General features: G+C 42.5%; 2 protein-coding genes across 8 annotated transcripts; one reads left to right on the top strand and one right to left on the bottom strand.

Moving 5' to 3' along the window:
- Nucleotides 1-1,533: 1,533 nt before the first annotated feature.
- kif11 (kinesin family member 11) lies at nt 1,534-11,049 on the bottom strand. The gene is made up of 23 exons (XM_018761009.2): nt 10,907-11,049; nt 10,321-10,405; nt 10,059-10,191; nt 9,591-9,688; nt 9,216-9,294; nt 8,832-9,017; nt 8,466-8,590; nt 8,287-8,377; nt 7,955-8,197; nt 7,715-7,810; nt 7,254-7,342; nt 7,030-7,117; nt 6,743-6,931; nt 5,984-6,191; nt 5,646-5,818; nt 4,898-5,023; nt 4,623-4,781; nt 4,386-4,525; nt 3,051-3,330; nt 2,185-2,407; nt 1,938-2,092; nt 1,744-1,854; nt 1,534-1,641 (listed from the first exon to the last, which is right to left on the bottom strand). The coding sequence occupies exons 2-23, from the start codon at nt 10,392-10,394 to the stop codon at nt 1,534-1,536; spliced, it is 3,174 nt and encodes a 1,057-aa protein (XP_018616525.2). The 5' UTR covers nt 10,395-10,405; nt 10,907-11,049.
- Nucleotides 11,050-11,154: 105 nt separating this feature from the next.
- Nucleotides 11,155-21,310, top strand: fh (fumarate hydratase). Of its 7 annotated transcripts, none has more exons than XM_018760862.2 (12): nt 11,155-11,230; nt 11,872-11,994; nt 12,123-12,225; nt 12,644-12,778; nt 13,176-13,286; nt 13,660-13,836; nt 14,352-14,534; nt 14,807-14,972; nt 15,734-15,937; nt 17,995-18,122; nt 19,958-20,111; nt 21,099-21,310. In XM_018760862.2, the coding sequence occupies exons 2-12, from the start codon at nt 11,900-11,902 to the stop codon at nt 21,239-21,241; spliced, it is 1,599 nt and encodes a 532-aa protein (XP_018616378.1). In that variant the 5' UTR covers nt 11,155-11,230; nt 11,872-11,899; the 3' UTR covers nt 21,242-21,310. The 7 variants fall into 7 exon arrangements, with proteins under 7 accessions (XP_018616378.1, XP_018616381.1, XP_018616380.1 ...); XM_018760864.2 differs by having other exon boundaries at nt 11,188-11,230; nt 11,931-11,994; nt 12,082-12,225; XM_018760866.2 differs by having other exon boundaries at nt 11,190-11,230; nt 11,931-11,994; nt 12,163-12,225.
- Nucleotides 21,311-21,586: the final 276 nt, after the last annotated feature.

The following is a 21,586-nucleotide window of genomic DNA, read 5'->3' as shown; positions in this document are numbered from 1 at the left end:
TCTTGACACCATGGGGCCATTCCATGCTTATTTTTGTCCTACCCACCCCACTGTAGTAAATTTCACAAGTAACAAATTTAACTTTTCGGTTGATACAATCTCAGATTCCAGCTGGTCATTTATAGGCTGCAAAAACACCAGAGGGGAAAAAAAAAACAAAAAAACACTGAGATGGAAACGGTTAAAGATTAGTTTACCTAAGGTCTAGTTGTGATGACATCGCAGAAGCTTTACACCATTTTAAATAGTTCTCAACTATTGCCATCCTCTAATTCAAGTACTTTATAATGAATTGTGCTTTAACCAAATTTTGAATAATCAGTGTAATCAGAATCAATATTCAGGGGCTGTCAATTACTCAAAACATAATGAATATTGAACTAAAATACACACAACCTTGTAATTGCAAAGTAAACCAACTAAAGGAGAATATTTATATTCTCATTTAATTACTTTAAAGAAAAAAGAACCCAACTGAACAGTACTTGCCTATAGAGCCACAATGAATCACTTTAAGGACAATGTACTGCAACACACCTTAGTTGTGCAAACACTTTCTAGGATATAGGAGAATATTGGCTTGTAGATGCTTTTAAAAAAATAAATCCATTAATTATTGTGATTGAACAAATAATGATCTACAGGGTGGCCACAAAGTCCCCCCGTGTGTTTGAACAAACTTCATTCTCTACATGACCCTTACATCCTCTGCACATACTTTAATCTCTTCCCGTGTTCTTCCATGAAGCAAAAATATGAACAATGATTTAAAAAAAAAAAAAAACCATTCGTAGTGGCCACGGTACTTAAGCCTGTTTGCCCAATATATAAAGAAACGCGCATGCGCCCTCTGCTGGCCAATGTAGGGAGCTTTGAGCATTATTGTTTTTACATGTAATCATCTAGCGGACGTTTCTCTCCAAAGGGACAGAGTGATCAAATTTGTATCTGACATTTATTCAAGGTGATTTAGAGTGATGGGTACAGCGCACTAAAGCTGCATTCTCTCTCACACACACTCACACACACACACACACACACACACCAGGTTATTGTATTCAGCATCACCAATCCACCAGAAACTCATCTTTGGACTGTGTGAGAAAACCTACACAAAGGGAGAACTTGCACAGGAGATGGAATGGGCACTGAACCCACACCCAACTGTGGGGCTAAGGCACTGCAAGATCTACAGTCCTCCACATGAACACATAAAAGCGGGTCTCATTTGTGTTCCCCCCAAATCACTGCCATCCCGTCACTGTATGGTGTTTGAACCTAGAATTTTTAACAGAACAACTTGAGACCAACTGTAAAAAAAAAAAATCCTTAAGTTTTATTGTTAACCTGTCAATTTAAGAAACTTTTACAAAAACATTAAGTGATCCACTTATTCAATAGCTAAAACTTTAATCCAGGAAAAAAAAGTGTCAAAAAAATTAGCATTAGTGACAACTGTGACCAACAAGTAAAAGGACAGAAATGATCAAACAATTAAAATGAGACATACAAATAAAGTTTCTTATATGATAATTAGTTCTGAACTCTCAGAGGTAACTTGGACCGTGGGGGTGTTGACTGCTTCTCATTTTCCATCTTTGATCGATCAGATTTGTTTTCTTTCTTCCCACCTCTCTTGTGCTTCAATTAGGAAAGAAGTTGAGCTCTCAGTACAAATGGTGGCAGATTAGTCACAAAACAAGATTTTGCAAAATTTTGATGGAAAAAGGAGCTCAGTCATACCTTAAAAAAGGGAGCCCTTCCACTTTCGTTGCACATCATGGTCTCCTCAATGCAGGAATGCTCTGTGATGGCACTGTCATTGCAGGTGCTAACCTCATCCTCCAAGGAGTCCTGTACAAAAACACAGCTCAAAGCAGGTTTCCAAACCACACATGGAGCACTGTGCAAGAGTGATGTGTCATGTCTCTTTATACCTGATCGACTTGCTCCTCCTTTACAGTCTCATATGTCGAGAGAGCTTCCTGGAGCTCCTGCTGCTGTTTTCGGAAGTGTTCCAGCAGTTCATTTCGGTTCTGCGTTTTCTCGAGGACTCTGGGGTAGACGTAGTCCTTGCGCTGAGGAGTCTGGCCTGGAAGGATGGGAAAAAAAGTAAAGGGCACAGTTTAGGCATTTGACTTCCAGTAAAGCTGGGAAAAGCTGCAGCTCATGTGGAGCACTCACCTGTGGGCACGTCCCGTTTCAGCTCCTCCGTCAGGAAAGTGTGCACCTTGGAGAGGCCCCTGCTTGTGCTGTCAGACAGCTGTACCTCATACTGCTGCGCAGTGACCCGATCTGAGGTGATGTGCTTCTCCAGGAAGATCAGGGTCTCCTCCACAGCGGAGTGCCTCAGTTGAAGCTGCCTTCTTGCCTCCGTAACTGCGTCTTCGCAGCTTTCTTCCACACACTAGTCACAAACACTCACATGGGTTCAGGTGCACAACATTACGGGACACATGTATAGGACTAGTGAGATGACAGAAGGCTGAAGTGCATCTCAGTTGCCAAACTGAGAAGGGGGGAGGGGTTGATCATGTTCATTTCCCAAAGCAAATATCCACAAAAATAGTTGAATATAAAAAATAAAAAAAAAAAAAAAGATTGAGACAAGCGCATGGGTTTTGGTGGTGGTGATTTTTTTTTTTGGAAAGTGGAATTTAGCAACAAAAATCCTGAATTCTGTACCCTATTAAATTTTAGAAATTCAAGGAAAATATGAAGAGCCAGCACCTACACTTGCTTAGACTTAACCGGAGGCACGTGTCCTCTGAGTGAACGATGAGTCTCCTGCTTCTTCACACTATATATTACAAGCTTCCCCAGGTGAAACAGTAGAAGACAAACCCCATGCCTAGTTGCACCTGCTGCCCTGTAGGGGCTACTGCTGGCACACATACACAGGCCAGCTTGCACTTCTCCAGCCTTCTAGCACACAGTACCCGTTTGGGCGCTGTGGATGAACTGGGACTGACCCAAACTACAGAGCACATAGCAATTTACCAACGAGCCACTTGAGTTCACATTTGTTACTGTGAAAAGGTGTCACTCACCTGCTTCATGTCCTGAGAAGATGCCTTGCAGGCAGCAATGTGCAACAGCTGCTCCTTCGTGAAGGATGCAACGCTGGCCACAGCGGCCTCGTGCCACAGTGCGCTCTTTTCAGCCACCTGGTTGACAGAGTCCCTGAGGAAGCCGGACTGGCCGGAGAACTCCTCCACTACCTGCTTCCCTTCCTCAGCCACCTGATGGACTTTGACAATGAGTTCGTTGGCAGAGGACTCCAGAGAGCTCTGACAGGCGGCGGCGCTCTTCTGTGCTGCAGTACATTGCCTGTATGAGATTTATGGGTTGGACTGTCATAGCTAATAGAGACAAAAAAAAGTGTGCTATATGAAAACTTTGGCAAAAGCAGTTCAGATCCTTATGGCTGCTCGGTTGTCCTACTCACAAGTTACCTAAAATCAAAAGCCCAATTGCTGGTTCTGTCTTGGCACTGATTTGGTGGAACAAAGTCCTTCTTTCTCAGAGCTGCTGAAGCCATTCCTGCTTTCAAGACTTGTCTTTCTGTCCCCTTTCCCTCCTGTACTCCTGACAGTTTCATAAAGTAGTCCACCTCACTGTCCAATTTAACTATATACACAAAGTTATGCAGAGTGTAAGACATGACAATGTTCCATAATAATGGAAAACTATCAAGTGATATTAACTCAGTAGTACAAGATGAAACAAGATTTTTCGTTTAGCTTGCTTCCCCCCCAAGACAAGTTATGATGTTAAGCTATTTACATTTAACCACTTGAACTGGGGAACATTTGCTGTCAATTTAGGGTAAGTACTTTGATCAAAGGCACTACAACAGGAGGCAAGATTCAAACTAGGTACTTTGTGTTTTAATAGAAATAAACTTGTAACTATCAACTGTCACAAAAGTCAATGGGTTATTCCAGGAGCAAAAATAAAACATTTTCATTGTCATGCATACAACTCCCTTTGGTTATTTAATGTTATTTGGCAACTGTCACCCAGGAACCAATTTTTTCCTGCCGTAAGACGTTAACATGATTCCTTCACAAACAAGCATTTACTTATTGAGTTTCACAGAATTATCCCTGTTCAGTGAAGAATGAGCATTTTTTTTGTTTACGTCTCTTCTATAGGCAGCTACTTAAACATGGGTGCTAGGAAATGGTGGCAAACACCAACTGTGCTTTAATTGCAAGTTTGTATCTAAGGTTGATAATTGTTAAGCCTGCATTATACATGCAGGAAGCATAAACGTAAACTAACCCGAACAGTAGGACTCTGAACCTTAAGCTAAAAAAAGAAGTCACAGCTGCAGTGACTTAGCTGAACCACTTCCCCTAGCCCTGCCCACTAGTACTCACGAGTGGACATCCTGCTGGAGACGCTTCACTGGGAGCTGGACAGCGTTTGACTGGTTCAGCAGCTCTCCAAAGTCATTTTTGGTGTCCATACCCAGAAGGTTCAGCTGATTCTGAAGGCATGAAATGACCTCTGCTATGCCCTGCAGATAGGAAGGAGGGGAAGACAAAAACAGGCTGGTACCTATACAGGGACAGAAAACAATTACACACTGCTCAAAGTAAAAGCGGACCACTGACTGTTGCATGCTTCTCATTGGCCTTGGCAATCTGCTTCCTCAAGTTCTCTTGCTCATCCTGCAGGGAGCGGAGCCCTATCTGTGTGGACTCTTGTATCATGGCAAGTGCGTGAATGTGCTCCCCAAAGAACGAGGCCATCTCGCACTTCATGCCCTCCAGCTGAGTACCAAAAAAAAAAAAAAAGTTGCCAACAAGTGTTCATGTTTTACGCAAACCACGACACTGAAAAGAACGGACAATAATACATGGCAATTTCAAAGGATGACATCCTTCACCTTTCCAGCCAAGAGGGAATGGCAGTGAAATGTTTGCTTCAGAGTTTCATTCATCTCCATCATGGCTTTGAGACCTGGCAGGATAATTGCCAGTAGCCCTTCCTCCATTTCATGCTTATGTTCATCCTGTGAAGCAACACCAAAAATGGTCAGCAAGATACAAATATGCACACAAAACTTGTTTTCCCACTGGTTTTGTGGGTTTCTTCCAAGTTCAAATGCTATAACTGGTCACTCCAAACTGTCTGTAGTGTGAGAATGTTTTGTGGATGTGCAGAAACTTCACTCTAAGCACTCGATCTACAGTAGCACTGTAAACCACCTTGGAGGAAGGTATCAGCTAAATATAAATGATTAACAGGGGCAGACAAAACTGTTCATGCATAAACAAACATGCCACTATACCATGAGAAAACAAGTCTATGAAGTTACAGAGTAGTAATTTGTACAACTGCATCATTACATTAGCAAACTACAAAGTAAACTTTAAACATTGTGTTCTTGTGAAGCTTTAACATAAAAGTTCAGCTGATGATGGTAGGAAGTTAGGCAACTGAACTTTCACAATGCAGAGTGCACACACACATGCATACACAAATAGGAAGTTGTTGCTGGAGTTACATTTGCATAACAGGCAGCCAGGGGGTTTTGAAACTTGTCAATAACACCTTTAGAAACTAAGGGCGGGCGGGGGGGGAGAATTTTTTTTTTTTTAAAAACCTCTGCAACATTGGAAACGGGTCCTTACCAAAACCTGCTGAAGCTTGTCTTTGGCTGCTTGACACAACAACTCCTGTTCCACCATGTCCGCGTGGCATTTGATCACACTATTACTGACAAGATCTTTGATGCTTTTAAATGATCGTACAATGGTTGATGTGGCTTCACTGAAAGCAGTGCCATTTCGATTCAAAAGTTCAGCTGTTGGGACAAATAGAAATCACTTGCATTTAAGTAGTTCCACAGACTTAGAGTTCCTATTTTACCGAAGCAATTGAGGTTAACTGCCTTACTCAAGAGTACATGAACCAGGCCCAGTCTTCCTGGAACCTGAGTTGTGCACCTGTATGTTAAAGTGAAACTCACCCACTGATTCTGAGTAGAAGTCAAGCATCCCCTGATGCTTCACACTCTGTTCTTCAATAGATTTCTGTATGTGACTGAAGGAGGCCTCCATCTGGTCAGCAAAGCTCTGCTGCATGGCTGCATTATGCTGCTCGACTGCCTTCTTGCGATCCAGTTTCTCGTGCAGACCAGTCACATCTTTTGTGCTGACTTTGATGGTGGACAGCAGCTGAGGCGAGGGGGGGAGGAGAAGAGGGGAAAAAAAAAAAAAAAAAAAAAAAAAAAAAACAGATTTGACTTTAGGCTACAAAAAAAATGCTGCCTTCACCGAAGGATTTCACCCCAAGGGGTTCAGAGGCACCACGCTGTTCCAACCTGAAATTTACACCACAATGCCAAAGCTCATGGTTGAGAGTTACTGGTTCAGATTGATTTGTCTTCATCCATTACCTCCGTTAAACAAAAACCCAAATTGTCTTTTGAATGAAAACATTTCACTACCCTTTTTCTACTGCAACCCTTTGTTCTTGAGCTACATTTATTTTCTTAGCATACTGTTTTAGTTTGTGTCACTGGGTTTAAGTTCTACTGTGAAACTTTAATACTGAGGGAGAAGTGCTTCATTGACATTTAACGATGTGCACTTAGCAAAACCCAGTCATATTCATATTATGATCAGTTACTTTCTTACAAACAGCATCAAAATGGGAAAGTTTTAAAGAGGTGACAAGTTCGATAGACATTCTGTGTAGCAAAACAGAGGAGGCTTGAAATACTCACCTTGCCTGCAGTGTCGTACAGTTTGCTCTCTGTGCTCTCCAGCTCTGAGACGAGGAACTCCTCCTCGCTGAGCCTCATCCTGGTGTCCCGAAGGTCCTGCTGGGTTGCTTCCAGCTGCCTCCTGAGCTCCTGCAACTCCTCCGTACAGAGCTCCAGGTCACGCTTGCTGTCAGAAAACAACTCTGCCACCTGTGTTTAACCGAAAGACAGTCGAGGTCAGGAATAACTGACCTGTGCAGTGGTAAGTGTACAGCTTCCTCGGTTCAAGATGTTAGCAGAAATTATACCCTCTTCATTTCTTCTTCCAGGGCTGAAATCTTTTCTGTAAACTCCACTATGTGCTCCTCCTGTGCCACCAGTTTGCTGTTCATAATGCTATGATTTTGAAAATTGAAATATTGAATTAGAAAAATTAATGAAAAACAAGCCACTTCCTTTTTAATTACTTGGTATTCAAACATGCTCCAACTTGAAATTCAGTGTCAAACTGCAAGTATTAAATTCCACATACTCAAAGTTCTCTGTTGACAGATAGACACCATTCTTGTCCCGAGCTGCAGCCAAATCACGTTTGAGTCTCTCAATTTCCTCAGTGTATTCCTGAAGGGGGGGGGTGGAATTTATACATACTTCTGAAAGCATCCAACAGTTTAAGTGTAAAAGATGAGGTCAAATTTTATTCAGCCGCTACTCCGGCATTGTATGTGACTGTGTATCTTATAATATTAAAAAAAGTGGTAGGTATCAGGATGTCTACCCTGTGTTTTATGCACCTGCCTGAACGATGAACATCTGTGCAGCAAGTGGAAAGTAAACTATGTTTACTTGAGTCACATGTCTGCAGCCATGTCTCTTTCTCTTATTGTAATGCATAAATTGTACTTTTGCTAAGATGTACGTCGCTTTGGACAAAAGAGTCTGCTAAATGCAGAAATATAAGGGTTGCAAAATGTATTTAGAGAAGATAGTGACCTTGATAAGTGCCCTCTTTGTCAACTTCTGATTCACTTCAGGTTTGTTCAGGATATTCTTTGCTCTGCTGGCATACTCCAAAGTACTTAGAGTTTCCTGTTTAAAATAAAATTAAAAAAAAAAAAAAAAGAATTCAGCATCACTAGAAGGGTCCAGCAAACAAAATTACCCCCCCCCCCCAAAAAAAAAAACCCATCTCTAAATCTTAGTGGATAAGGACAGCTAGAACTATGGACAGACCTCAAGGTTGACAGATGCAGGAGAGACTGTGGCAATGATTGAGGTCTTGGTACGCCCACCCAAGGAGTCTTGGAGGATGCGCGTGAGCTTAGACTCCCTGTAGGGCACATGTGGAGTCCTCTCCACCAGTGCAGTAATCACTCTGCCCAGGGTCAGCAGGGACTGGTTGATGTTTCCAGCTTCACGGGCACGTTTGTCCACAGCACCCGATCGGCCAATGTTTTCACTGCCAGCAAGGTCGACCTGGAAGGGTAAGTGACACGAATGACTATCACACAGTTGCTGCAATATACCAAAAGTCAAGGCAAGAAACAAAAGTAAATGAAGCTCACCAAATTGAGCTTCCCAATCTTGACCAGCTCCTCTCCATCAACAGTGGTCTCCTTCATGTGGATTGTGATGGAGAACACTGAGTGAGAGCGACTGAAACATAGTGAAAAAAGTCAGTTTCTTCATTCTAGGGAAAAGAAAAAGCATCCAGAATTGCATGGTTCTCAATGCCAGCCAGTACCTGGAGTAGGCATTCATCAAGGTAGAGGCAGTTTTCCGCTTGGCAGCACCACGTTCCAAGATCTGGTAAACCTCATCCTTGTTGTGCACAGATACTTCCTCAAGTCCCTTGATTATGACCCCACGCTGAAAACAAAAAAGGATCAGGAAAAGGCTTTTCTGAACTGATGCACAAGTATATCCGTCATAAAGTTAAAGCATTCATAGAAATGAATGATGGTAGAACACAAAGCTGAAGCACTTGAAGATTGAAGACTAAGTCATGATAAGTGAGAAACCCAAAAAAAAAAAATTCCCCAGGTAGAGGAAAATGCTGGTTAATTCTAAAGTACTTTGCACTGCAGCTGAGAAGTAGTATTCACCATACCTTGTTACGTGGATCATCAAACATCTGGAGCCTTTCGTTAACATCAGGAGAGGGACTGAGAAGATCAAACAGCTCCTCATTGTAGATTTCCAGCAAGGAGACCTTGACAGAAAACTCAGTTCCGTTCTCTGACAGCTTCTCGAAAATCTGATGAAGTGTGCGTGGGATGACACCGGCCAGAGGGTCCTGGGGAAAGCAGTAATTTGTAAGACTAATTTTTCAGTGCTAAAAGAATAAATTCCAAAGTGTCTGGTTAATTATACCTTAAAAAAATTGCAAGAATACAAAAAACTGTTGAGCATGTATTTACAACTAGTGTAAAAGGAACTGATGTTCAGACTTAAAGTAACATCAGTAACACTTAATGATATCTTAGACATGCACCTCTTCCCAAGTGAACTCTTCATTTGGGGACCTTTCTCCTTCCATCGTGAAAGTTTTTCCTGTTCCAGTTTGACCATATCTGTAAACGGTGCACAGTAACATTCATATAGATGACATTTTGTTCCCCCAAAGTACTTAACAACATTAAGCTGCTTACAGTGATTTACCCCTTTTCACAGCAGATAAGTTTTACTGCTGCAATCTGGGATAAGCATCTCATTCCAAGGTACTATAGCAGGATGTGGGAATTAAAACTGGTTCAATCACATGCAAGCGCTGCAGCTCTAGTCACTGCACTGCATTTATCCCTTTAACAAGACATTAAATGCAAGCCACTCAAGTTACATTTGAAGCACTTGTTAAAGTAAAACTCACGCAAAAACCGTGCAGTTGTAGCCCATGATAACCTCATCCAAAATGGGGCAGACGACACTCCTGTAGACCTCAATTTGCTTTGCCGATGGCCCGAATACCTGCGTGGAAAAGGTGCTATAGTAACAACATACTTCAGGGCTCCTCTTTGAAGAGACATTACAACTTCAGTCATTTATAGTTTTTGAAACATCATCATGGTTTTAAAATATTCAAAAAGGCTTTTAATCTTCTAAAAGAAATTTAAAGTTGCTTAGAGGAACAAAGAAATTTTTTTTTTTTTTTTTTTTTAACCCAAAGCAAATTTACAGTATCTGAGTAACATGCTGCAGGGTAATTTTTCAGAAGGGTAGAGTAAATCAACAACACTGCAGCCGGACAATGAGATTTGTACCAATAGCCCTCTGGCTAGAGATCTTCAGTTAAAAAAAAAAAAAAAAAAAAAAAATCCATTCTGTGGACATAACCTACCATGTCAAAGGTGTAGGTCTTCCTGGCCGACTTGTCACCGACCCCCCCTGTTCGGACCGTGACCTCTCTTCTAGCGTGGTCGCATTCGACCACGGAGTGAGAGGAAGACTTGCGCTCCGCCATGCTGAATGGCCTGCAAAGCAAGTGTGAGCAGATGGTTCGATGGGAGACTAGATGTGACAGGTTGGTTCCACACAAACCGAACATCCAGTGTATATAGTTCAGATCCCCCACAGCCTGCAGCAGAAACCCACTCATTTACCTGCATCTCACCACCACCTGGATGTTCTTTGCCTTCTCCTCTTTCTTACTGATAAAGGAGGAGCTCCCAGACATTGTGACTGAACCTGAGTTTAAAAAAAAAAAAAAAAACCCCCCAAGTAAACACAAAGGTAAAATTACTACAGTAGACGCATTTAAAATTATAATGTTAACTTAATAGCAATAAAACCAATTAAAAACAATAAAAGGAAGTGATTGAAAAAGGAAAATCAAAATAAGAACTGGAGCACGAACTCAGTCAGTCTGAGTGTCGGTGTGACCAAAAACGAAGCGTAAAACTAGTCAACATCTGACGATCACACACGCACGTAGCAAGCCTCGTATTTACAACCAAAACCAAATGTTTACACGCCCAATAACCCATAAAAAATACAAAAAAACCCCACAATTTTCGATTTAGCGCTCACTTAATTGAACAAGTTTAAAAAAATATATACATTTTAAAAAGAAGCAGACAAGGGGAAAACGTCAACGCTAGCTAAGTTTAGCAACAACTTGACTTAGCCTCTGTTTTTGGCGCTAACACCGGGATTCACATGAATTAAATAACTTGAAAGGTTACCTACCGTCCTCCTCGTCCCAAAAGTTATCTTTGAATCTTTGTGAGGTGGAAAAACGCAAAATATAAGATTAAGTGTCCGAAAACCAATTAAACGCAAACCCTAAATTGACAGGGTCTTTAATTCTGCGTTTCCCCCTTTTCTCCTCTCCTCAGTTTGTAAAACTTTGAATGTGGCGAGTCCGTCTTGCGGAACCAATCAGCGACGCGCATCTCAGGAGCGGCCATGCGATTGGTAGAGACGTACAACGCATGCGCAGAGGAACATCGAACAGTTCCTCAAATTTGAACCATTAAAATAAATGAATCGTTCGGGATTAAAATGATAAAGGTAGGCTTACTGGTCATATTAAAAAGAATTAGATAGGCATGTCGAGTTTGCAAAACGAGATTTGCCCAATCATCCAGGTGATATTTGCAAAGAGGACACATCAACAGTCGAGAATTGTCCATAACGTAACACACCCGACACCGACTAGCATTTCGCTATGAAAAACTTTTATGACATTTCTGCTAAACGATAAGTAGACAATGCGGTCCATGGACAATTGAACTTCGACAGGCCAGGGCATTTAAAATTATTTAATTCAATAATAAGAACTATCTCTGTTTCCGTTACTTAATTAATTTGGTCCATAGGCCTATGCCGTATCTAAAAAAATAGCTAGCCTATACACAGCTTCAGAAATTTAGTTGGAAATATTATAATGAACCACACCTATAGATTAGGTGTATCTAATGGTGTTGTTACAAAATTAAATATTAATGATAAATTATGGATGTGCACTGATGGATTCGGGCATTCTGAATTTATTTTCCACTAACCGTTAGTCTAACGTGTCCTGAAAATCATTGCTGTCTTATTATTGATTGTAACATTGTGACTGTGTATTACATTTTTACTGTCCTGCGCTTTCATTTTTGTAACGAAAGCGGCATAACCAGTTCCTTTTGCACGCTTCTGGCAATAAGGTGTTCTCAGTCTAAGTTGCACTACTGAATGAAAAAAATAAAACTGTCGCCCCCTCGAGCGGAGCTGAATGCCGGAACCGAAGACCGAGCGCACCCTTCGTGCGTCCGCCGAAATCTCTGCACGTACGTAATATTCCGTCTCATTAAAGCTTCCGCCCACCAACAGAGCGCTTTGGTTGGTTATTTATGGTTCCGCCCTCCGTCGTCCAGTCTTTGACACTGTCGTGCAACACCATGTACCGCTCCCTCAGAAGCGTCCAGCGATTAAACTGCAGCCTCTTCGCCCTGCAGAGGAGCATTGTCGCTAGAAACCCCAGTCACTGTGTAGGGGCAGCTTTGCTTTCCTCAAGAATGGTAAGTTAAATCCATAATTTCGCGGGGCATTCCTCCAGCGCATGGGCCCGGGTCGGGATGACCTTTTTCTGAGGAGACATGATGATGATGATGATTAATAAGAAGCTAACCGCTAACTCGGCGATTCTCGGTGACGAGGTCCAGGACCAGGGGCTATTATTTACGCGTCTCTCAGTTATTCAAATGTTAAATTGTCGTAAAAATGGGAAATGATTGCACCTATGGAAACCAGCGTGTTAAAACCGAATGGCCGCACAAATGTCTTCAGGTCCTGTTTATCTGAAAAGGTCAAAGTCAACAGTCCAGCAACGAACGAAGCCTTCGTGATTGTTTTGGGGGGGAGGGAAATGTTTACCCCCGTGTTTACGTGTTTACGTGTTTACTGCATTGACGTTTGCATTTCCACGTGTTTCCTCAGGCGAGTTCAGAGCCGTACCGAATCGAAAGGGACACCTTTGGAGAGCTCAAAGTTCCCAGTAACAAATACTATGGGGCACAGACTGTCAGGTCCACCATGAACTTTAAAATTGGTGGCGCTACAGAAAGAATGCCAGTAAGTTGCGTGATGTAATGTTTTGGGGGTTTTTTTGAAAAAGTTGTTTGCTGAATTAATAAATGTAAATATAAATCCTAAGACCTGCATCGGTTTCTCATCTATGAAGCATCACGGTGGTTTCTGAAAGCCGTGGTTGTGGTGATTTTTAAAGGCTTTGCGTCAACGGTCACAGTGCTTGGTCTGTTTTTGATAGTATTTTTTAAAAGGGGTTACCTGTTAATTGCTACCTTATTGCTACAGCGACCCTAGAAAGACTAAGCAGCTAAGAAGATGGATGGATGAATGGATGGATTACTCATTAATTGCCAAAGGATTTACAGTTTGTGTGCTCTAGATGGTCTCCTACTATGGACAGTTAAGCACGATTTCTCGCTTTTTCCAACACCTCTCACAGATCCAGGTGATCAAAGCTTTTGGGATTCTTAAGAGAGCTGCAGCAGAGGTGAACAAAGACTATGGCTTGGACCCAAAGATTGCAGATGCCATTGTTAAAGCTGCAGATGAGGTGCTTCAAAATTTCTCTTGCAAAAGATGAGATCCTTCCTGCTCTGGAGAAGTACATTATTGATGTGAAAATGACGTTAGAAATATCTTATGTCACATATGGCTTCAATTTAGTCCTAAACTTTGTAGATGTGTTTTCTCTGACTTTCATTGCGTAGACTAATTACTACACCTATTGTGACATTTGGTCATCTGTGCACTTCCTATATCAGGCTTTCGCAATTCCTTGGATGAAGATTTTAGCTGAACAAAGGTTATTGTAATGATGTTTTCTGATACGCAGTACTGAAGTGACAGTATGTTTCTTTGAACTTTGGTAATATCTTATATTCATCTTGTTTTCTCTGATGGATTTTGCTGGTGATCATTCTTAGGTCACTGAAGGGAAATTGGATGACCACTTCCCCTTGGTGGTCTGGCAAACGGGCTCTGGCACTCAGACCAACATGAATGTGAATGAGGTCATAAGCAACCGGGCCATTGAGATTCTGGGTGGCAAATTGGGTAGCAAGGACCCAGTACATCCTAATGATCATGTCAATAAAAGCCAGGTAACTACAGAGTAGTTTCAGCACTATAGAGAGGCCACCGTGCACACAAAGAATACATTTTTGAATCTCACCTCCTGTTGTATCCTGTAAGAATGATTACATGTGCTACCACTGCAGGAAGTGGGATTCCAAAATGGGTTCGAGTGCAAGGTGACAGCTGTTACCGCTATGTTTCTATCTGCTGTTCAGGTGAAATAAATCTATGCTGTAAGCCTGCATGCAACTGTCAGTGAAGCAGCAGCTATAGTTAAAAATAGGACAATCTGTTTTGTGCTTCCTTAATTTCTGTAGGACATGCTACTTTATTATTCAAGAAAATGACTTTTTTGTCATTGAAATATTTCTTTAGGGATTTGTAGTGGCACAAAAGGTTACTTGTTAAAGATATAACATGAAATGAGAGGTCCATCCCCAGGGTGTTTGCTTAAAACTGCAGTGTGCTGTGGGCTGATGCTGCTGAAGGAACAGGCACCACGGAAGCTGTCTTAAGCAGTGTGCACCATTGTCCCCTTTAGAGCTCCAACGACACGTTCCCCACGGCCATGCACATTGCAGCTGCCAAGGAAGTCCATGAGGTTCTACTCCCAGGCCTGCAGACTCTCCACGATGCCCTGGAGGCCAAGGCTGCAGAGTTCAAGGACATCATCAAGATAGGGCGCACTCATACCCAAGATGCTGTGCCCCTCTCACTGGGACAGGTACTGCCCTCTCTGTTCACTTTGTTGCATGGCCTCTGAATACCAGTTGTAGGGTGTAAAGCAGGGTACACCATAGGCAGGACTGTCAATCTGCTGCAGGCCGACACCTTAATGCACATATCACCGCGGGGGTTTTGCACTGGTTGCCTCTACCTCAAACTTAAAACATATGAAATATCCTCAGAAAGGTATTTGAATGTAGCAGTGAGGTGAAGCCGCAGGTTTAGAACTTGTAGTTGTACGAAACTTTTTCTCCCCCCCCTCTTTTGCAGGAGTTTGGGGGCTATGTTCAGCAGGTGAAGTACAGTATTGAGCGTGTTAAGGCGGCCATGCCAAGAGTTTATGAGCTGGCTGCAGGGGGCACTGCTGTGGGAACCGGCCTTAACACTCGCATTGGGTTTGCTGAGAAAGTTGCAGCAAAGGTGTCTGCTCTCACAGGTACTGTGGATCCTGTCTTCACTGTATACCATCTGCTACCACTGCCCCTGCATACCTAACTTTATCATATGCAATATCTATCAAAAGCTTATGTACACCTGGGTCACCTGTGCAACACGTGCACAGAACAAACTGGACAGAAGAGGGAAAGTAAAGTGACACAAGTGTCCTCCATCTCTGGGAAGTGCTGCAGAAGAGTTGGGAGGACATGTTGGCTAGTTTCCTGATCAAACTTTTTAACCCCGTGCTTTATGAAACAGTAGTTTCCAGCAAGGGAGCTCAGACTTTTATTTGTATTGCATGTTCACAAATAATATTTATCATACAGTGTAATTATGATTCCCTGTGTAAGAAGTGACCCAGAGAACTCAGATCATGGTTCGATTTTGGGCTGATTCATTGGCTGCAGCTGGGAGTTGGACCAGTGAATTCTGATAGTAGAAGTTGGTGCTGGTGGAGGGTATGGAACTGGCATGGATTTAGCCCTCCGCTACTCTGACCTCAACATCAGGTGCTAGTGGATTACTAGTTGTTGGAACTGAGTTGTTTCACTCCTTCAGTTAGCTTAGTCCTTCAGCACTGTGGCAGTTAGCTAGCAATGAGAAAACAAGGAGGTCTTAGTAGGGAGGTGAATCAGAGAAGCATCCTTCAGCTGCCTTCCTTAAGCTGATGTCCTGGTGAAATAGAGTAAATAATATGGGAAAATGAATAAGCGCATGAGTTCTTGTTTTTGAAGTGCTATTTTTCTGTACTTTGCTTAGGTTTGCCCTTTGTCACGGCGACTAACAAGTTTGAGGCACTGGCAGCACACGATGCCCTGGTGGAGCTGAGCGGAGCACTCAATACGGTGGCCTGCAGCATGATGAAGATCGCCAACGACATTCGATTCCTGGGCTCGGGTCCGCGTTCCGGCCTGGGAGAGCTCATCCTGCCCGAAAACGAGCCAGGAAGCAGCATCATGCCAGGTGCGTGTTCCGATTTGTCGGTCCTTCCCTTTGTCTGTTTTTACATCCATCTTTCCATTAGAGAAAGAGGAATATGTACCATTCTACATGTTATTAAACTATGTCATTAATTTTTTTTCACCGCCTTACATGTATATTTGTCAACAATATCAGTTGCCTAAAATAAATTTTAGTCATGATGTCATAGTGGTTAGAACTACTGACGTCACCTTGAAGAACCTTGGTTTAAATCCCACCTCCTGCTGTAATATCCCTGGTTATGGTATTTATCCTGAATTTCTCCAGTAGGAATGACTCCATTGTTTGAATCTGTTAATAATTGTCAGTAGCTTGACATTTTGAGCCCCGTTAAAGAAAATTTCCAGCTAAATAATTGCTATGTAAATGAGCACAAGGTAATTGTTCAATAATAGGAAACTTTTTCAGAATTTGAAGAGCGTGATGGTCTTTTCTACTTCTCATAGACACCAGTACATCAGTATATTCCTAAAGTTCCATGGAATCAGTTTCTTTTTGAATACGCATCTCAGTTTTGGGTTACCACTGAATCTGTCCATTGCGGAGATCTCATACACACATTTGCTAAAACATTTGTAGACCGGACTAGTGAGGTGTGGAAGTACAGGGAACACAAATTGATCCATGTTCCCTTGGACTGGTCAGATGGCTTCACTCCTCTTTCCACCGCACACTTACGGTGGGTGTCTTCTGCGCTACAGGTGGAATCAGACAAATCACTTTGTCCTACACATGTTATGTTACCCAGTGAAACATGTTACAGGGCATGTAAAAGCAGTACAGCTTCCTGGGTTTCTTCAGATTGCTTGCATAGGTGGAGGAAAACTTAGTGAAAATTTACTTTTTAATTTCAACTAAGCACCTCTTGGGAGGGTTTGAATTCCTGCTTTTGGTGGAGGCAGCAGGTCATTCAGCAAAAGGGTCCGTTTGGGGACCCCTGGCAGCTGTCATGGTGGCGCCCTGCCATTGAGATCCGGTTTCACACTGGGTTTGGTTACTCTCTGGCCCTTTTTTGAGTTCACCCTAAAGGTTGCTGAGAAGCCAGTGTTTAGGGAAGTGGCCAATGGAAATGGTTTCAAAACATTTTGTTAGTGTCACTAGCTATCCCAGCTGCGTTTGCAAATACGTGTTTTCCCTTGCAAAACACCTGTGAATTGGTTCAGTTAGCCACACGTGCTCGTTTCTTCCTACTGAACAGGGAATTTAGTTAGTGAATTAATACCTGTGCATTATCTAGTAATGTAATAGTGAAAAGTTAAACCAGTGAACTTCCAAGTGAGGAACTGTAGTCTTTGAAATTGAAGTTGCCTGGAAACGGGTTGACGGGACAGGTAATGCTGAGCAACCCCCTCCGATTCTTTTCTGATTGGTGGAAATCCTTGCGCTGCAATAGATTTGACAACCTTGTCCTCGGCCTTGGCTGAAACATAAAAAAGAGGTTGCTGACATTTGCCCCAGGTGCTAATCGTGATACAATTCATTTTATTTCTCCTGGTAGTGCGGTAAGTCAGTGTGTGGCAGAGAAGCCCCATCGGCACAAGATTCCCACTCTGAAGAAAGCCCCTGCAGAGCCACTGTCCTTCCAGATATCAGAATATGCTTCATCTTGCTGACAATTAAAACAAATTTGCGTAATGTGCCGCAGTGAGCTTGCATTCCATCAGGAGGGGTTGCTCAGCTCATGGGAGTCTGTTCATCTGAAGATTCTCTTGCTGTCTTCGCTTTTGTCCTCAAATGCTGACTGTGTCCTGATTCAGGGAGTGATTTACAAAGCTTTGGCACAATTTAACATTTGCGTTCCCCCCCAGGGAAACTTACATTGAAATGGAGAAATGACTAAAAAACTAAATTAATAAAGGGAAAAATGCTAAAATGTTAGGGCTTTAAATGCTGCATTTGTCATTCCGTCAGGGAAGAAATGGGTTTCATACCCACAAAATGTTTGATTCAGACCTTGTGTGTCACATTAACCATGTTTGCCATTTCTTACCTTGAGAGCATGTCCTGTATGAGGTGTGTTTTTCTTTTGTCAATCCCAGGAAAGGTGAACCCCACCCAGTGTGAGGCCATGACTATGGTGGCTGCACAGGTAATGGGCAACCATGTGGCTGTGACCATTGGTGGTAGCAACGGGCACTTTGAGCTAAACGTCTTCAAACCCATGATGGTAAGAGCGAGACTTGAGATATGGGAAAATTTGCAGATTTTCTTTTAATTTCTTTGTCTAGTTCAAGGCCATAAAATGGTCATCAGTTTCCTGTCCAGTTAAAATGTTCAAACCACAAGGGACAACAGGTAAGGCCACTGAGTTGTAATGACAATGTTGCTGGGTCAAATCGCTGTCTTACAACTATTGTGGCTTGAATTGTTCCATTAAAACACCTACTGTATTAATGGATCAAAACTGTAAGTTGTTTTGTAGACATGTTTCAGCTGCATGAATGAACATCAACTTTAATGTGAAAGTGTTATTTTGAAGTATGTATTTTGTTTCAAGCATAAAAAACAAAGACCACTTGACCTCAGGCAGGGTTACAAACTTGTTCTGCTTTAATGACTTCAATGTCTGTGGGTAACCATTACTGAAAGCCCAGCAGTACCTCACAGTACTATAATCACACGTCTAACATACAGTTGAGTCAGTTGCATATGTGTATTATATAAGCACTGACATATATATAGTTTAGAGACCATGTAACGGATGACATCATACTGCTTGGCCCAACAGCAAATATAAAACACAGAATGATGGAAAATAGCACAAAGATGCCTCGCAACATCTCAAAACACTCTGTACGCAGCTGTCAATAAACAGATCTCCCGATCCGAGTGAAAAAGGTTAATTAAAACAATACAAAAGGATGGTGAAAATGTCTACATCTTCATGTATAGATCTATGAGATATATGTTCGTGTACAAATACCTCCACATACTCATAGCGACAGTTTTAGCAAATGCAATAATGAAGACTGGGCGAAATAAAAGATACGTGGCATGAGGGGCTGGATATAGATAATGTATAAAGATACTAGAGCTTATTAAAAATAATTACCATTCCATGGTGAAAGCATGTCATGACCTCTGAAGTGTGTATAGGGGCAGCTGGTAACATAGTGGTCAGAGCTCCTACCTTTGGACTCCAAGACTGTAGGCTCAAATTCCAGCTTCCAGCTGTGGTACCCTTGAGCAAGGTACTTACCCTAAATTGCTCCATTACAGTTACCCAGCTGTACACACACACATTGTCTACAACCGCCTGTTCCAAGCGGGGTCGCAGCGAGCCAGAGCCCAGCCCGGCAGCACAGTGCGCAGGGCTGGAGGGGGAGGGACACACCTCGGACGGGATGCCAGTCCACCACAAGGCACCCCAAGCAGGACTCGAACCCCAGACCCACCACACAGCAGGCCCCGGCCAAACCCGCTGCACGATTTCATATATTTGTGAATCTTTCAGCAAGTTCAGCTTTTCAAGTCATCCTTTCATTGACTGCTGTAGCACAGGTAGTTCTGTAAAGTGTAGCTGTAGTACAAATGCTCTTTTCCCAGTCCCAGGAAATAAGCTGTATTGATGCTATATATGTACACATGGTATATGTTTTCTGATTTTACATAATCTCATAATCCTGTTACCCTAGTTTATTCCAGATGTTTTACACGATTTTAGTTATACATGTTAAATATAAAATGGTGGTTTTGTTTATTTCAGTGTTGTACAATAAGTTTTCAAATGACACTTGTCATTAAAAAACATTAATATTAAAACATTAAAAACAGCCTCTGAAGGTGGATATGCTTTTTACAGCTTCATACTCCCCGTCAACATTGACAGTGTGAATTTATTTTTAATATGTCCACACTTGTGCATCACAATTGGTGAGCAGCGAAGACTGGTTGATTTTGCCATGCTGATTTTTTTTGCTGCATTGCAGAGAGGGAGAGCTGGAGCCCATCGAACCTTAGTCTGATGCCTGAGACTTTAGGCGTGTGCTCTCGCCTCCACAGATAAAGAACGTGCTGAACTCGGCGCGACTCCTGGGAGACGCGTCGGTCTCCTTCACCCAGAACTGTGTGGTGGGGATCCAAGCCAACAGGGAGCGGATCAACAAGCTCATGAACGAGTCGCTCATGCTGGTCACGGCTCTCAATCCACACATAGGTGAGGGAGGCTCCACCACCAGGGGGCATTTGTGCACAAGAATTGCATGCCAAAGTCATTTCCCCCCCCCCAGGCCGCGGCTTGCCCGTGCATTAAACCTTCATTCAGTATGGTTTTGTTTCTTATCCTTCATTCCTCCTATGCTGTGATTATACCTGTCGTTGAAAACTCATTTGCCTCACTGCCTTAGCTCCATTAGGACAAAATTTCTAGAACTTAACCTTAATATTTCCTCTATTGTGAAAAGAAAAAAATGACACAGGATCAATCCCCCCGCCCCACCTTCTGTTTTGCGTTGCCAGAGTATGGTGGAAAACCAAGGGCTTGTTATGGCAACAAATGTTGCTGCTGATTGATGATGTTAATGAGACTTGCAAAAAGACATGTAACTGATACCAAGACCAGTTGTCCCCAGACAGTGTTTTTGTTCATTTGTTACACTAAAGTCACAGGGTTAATGATCAGATGTGTTCTGAGGCAAAAAGAATAGCATGGTTATGAGTCGCATGCAATTGGCTGATGTTCACCCAATCATCTGTGCCCGATAGATTAGCTTTAACCTCTCTTTATAAAACCCCATATATTAAAATGAACAGATTAGTGTTTTCCCTGTAACAAGATCAAAGGCTTTAATCGGGATTTAAAGGCCCCCCCCACTCTCATATTTGTCCGGAGCCACGCTACTGTACACTACTACACTGTAAATACACAAGTCTCAGTGTAATTCCCTCCTGCAATGCTTAGATCTTATTAAAACAGCCTCTTTTACAGCAATTCGAAGGGGGGGGGCTTAGTTAAACCGCTTCAGCTTGTACACCACTGCAGTGCTCGGCCCTGTTGCCTGATTGAATTAAAGCATTTCGCTGCTCTGCCTGAGCCTTTGTTCTTGAAAAAGTGGAGATGAGAAGGCAGCTCCTGGCTTGCAGCCATGAGTGTCTAGACCGGCTCCTTCAGAGCTAAACAAGTGTCCCCTTTGCTCTGGTACAGGCTATGATAAAGCTGCCACGATCGCCAAGACGGCGCACAAGGAAGGCTCCACGCTGAAAGCCACCGCCATCAAGCTGGGATACCTCACAGAAGAGCAGTTTGACCAGTGGGTCAGACCCCAGGACATGCTGGGCCCTAAGTAGCCTAGGTGTGCTGCACTAGGGCTAGATTATCGAAAAAAAATTGATATCTTTGTACAATAAAATTAACTGTTGTGGAAAAGAATATTGTTGGGTTTTTATTGAGATTTATTTTTAAGCTGAGTAGTATTCTTCCATTTTCAGATCTGTAGTTTGTTGATGAAAACGCATAGATGTTTAAAAATGATATTTTCCTTCATACATTTGTAATTGTCTGTAGTTCTCGCATGGTTGTGTTGAGCTCTTGCTCATTGGCTTACAGAGATGCGTTTCTTCCCTACTGCAAATGCACTTGTTATGAACTATTCATTATATTACATTATGTAGCTGGTGACTTGGAATACCTGC

The sequence above is a fragment of the Scleropages formosus genome, chromosome 24 (genome assembly GCF_900964775.1).
Source record: "Scleropages formosus chromosome 24, fSclFor1.1, whole genome shotgun sequence".
NCBI classification, from domain to species: domain Eukaryota; kingdom Metazoa; phylum Chordata; class Actinopteri; order Osteoglossiformes; family Osteoglossidae; genus Scleropages; species Scleropages formosus.
This window is presented reverse-complemented; position numbering and strand designations above follow the sequence as displayed.

What these genes read in the sequence shown, in the direction of transcription:
- kif11 (XM_018761009.2), bottom strand. Translation starts at nt 10,394, where the DNA reads ATGTCTGGGAGCTCCTCCTTTATCAGTAAGAAAGAGGAGAAGGCAAAG. An exon ending in AGACCTACACCTTTGACATG is followed by an intron (nt 9,689 to 10,058) that starts GTAGGTTATGTC and finishes TTTTCCACGCAG; the next exon opens with GTATTCGGGCCATCGGCAAA. An exon ending in TACAACTGCACGGTTTTTGC is followed by an intron (nt 9,295 to 9,590) that starts GTGAGTTTTACT and finishes CACCGTTTACAG; the next exon opens with ATATGGTCAAACTGGAACAG.
- fh (XM_018760862.2), top strand. Translation starts at nt 11,900, where the DNA reads ATGAAAAAAATAAAACTGTCGCCCCCTCGAGCGGAGCTGAATGCCGGA. An exon ending in ATCATGTCAATAAAAGCCAG is followed by an intron (nt 13,837 to 14,351) that starts GTAACTACAGAG and finishes TGTCCCCTTTAG; the next exon opens with AGCTCCAACGACACGTTCCC. An exon ending in ACGTCTTCAAACCCATGATG is followed by an intron (nt 18,123 to 19,957) that starts GTAAGAGCGAGA and finishes TCGCCTCCACAG; the next exon opens with ATAAAGAACGTGCTGAACTC.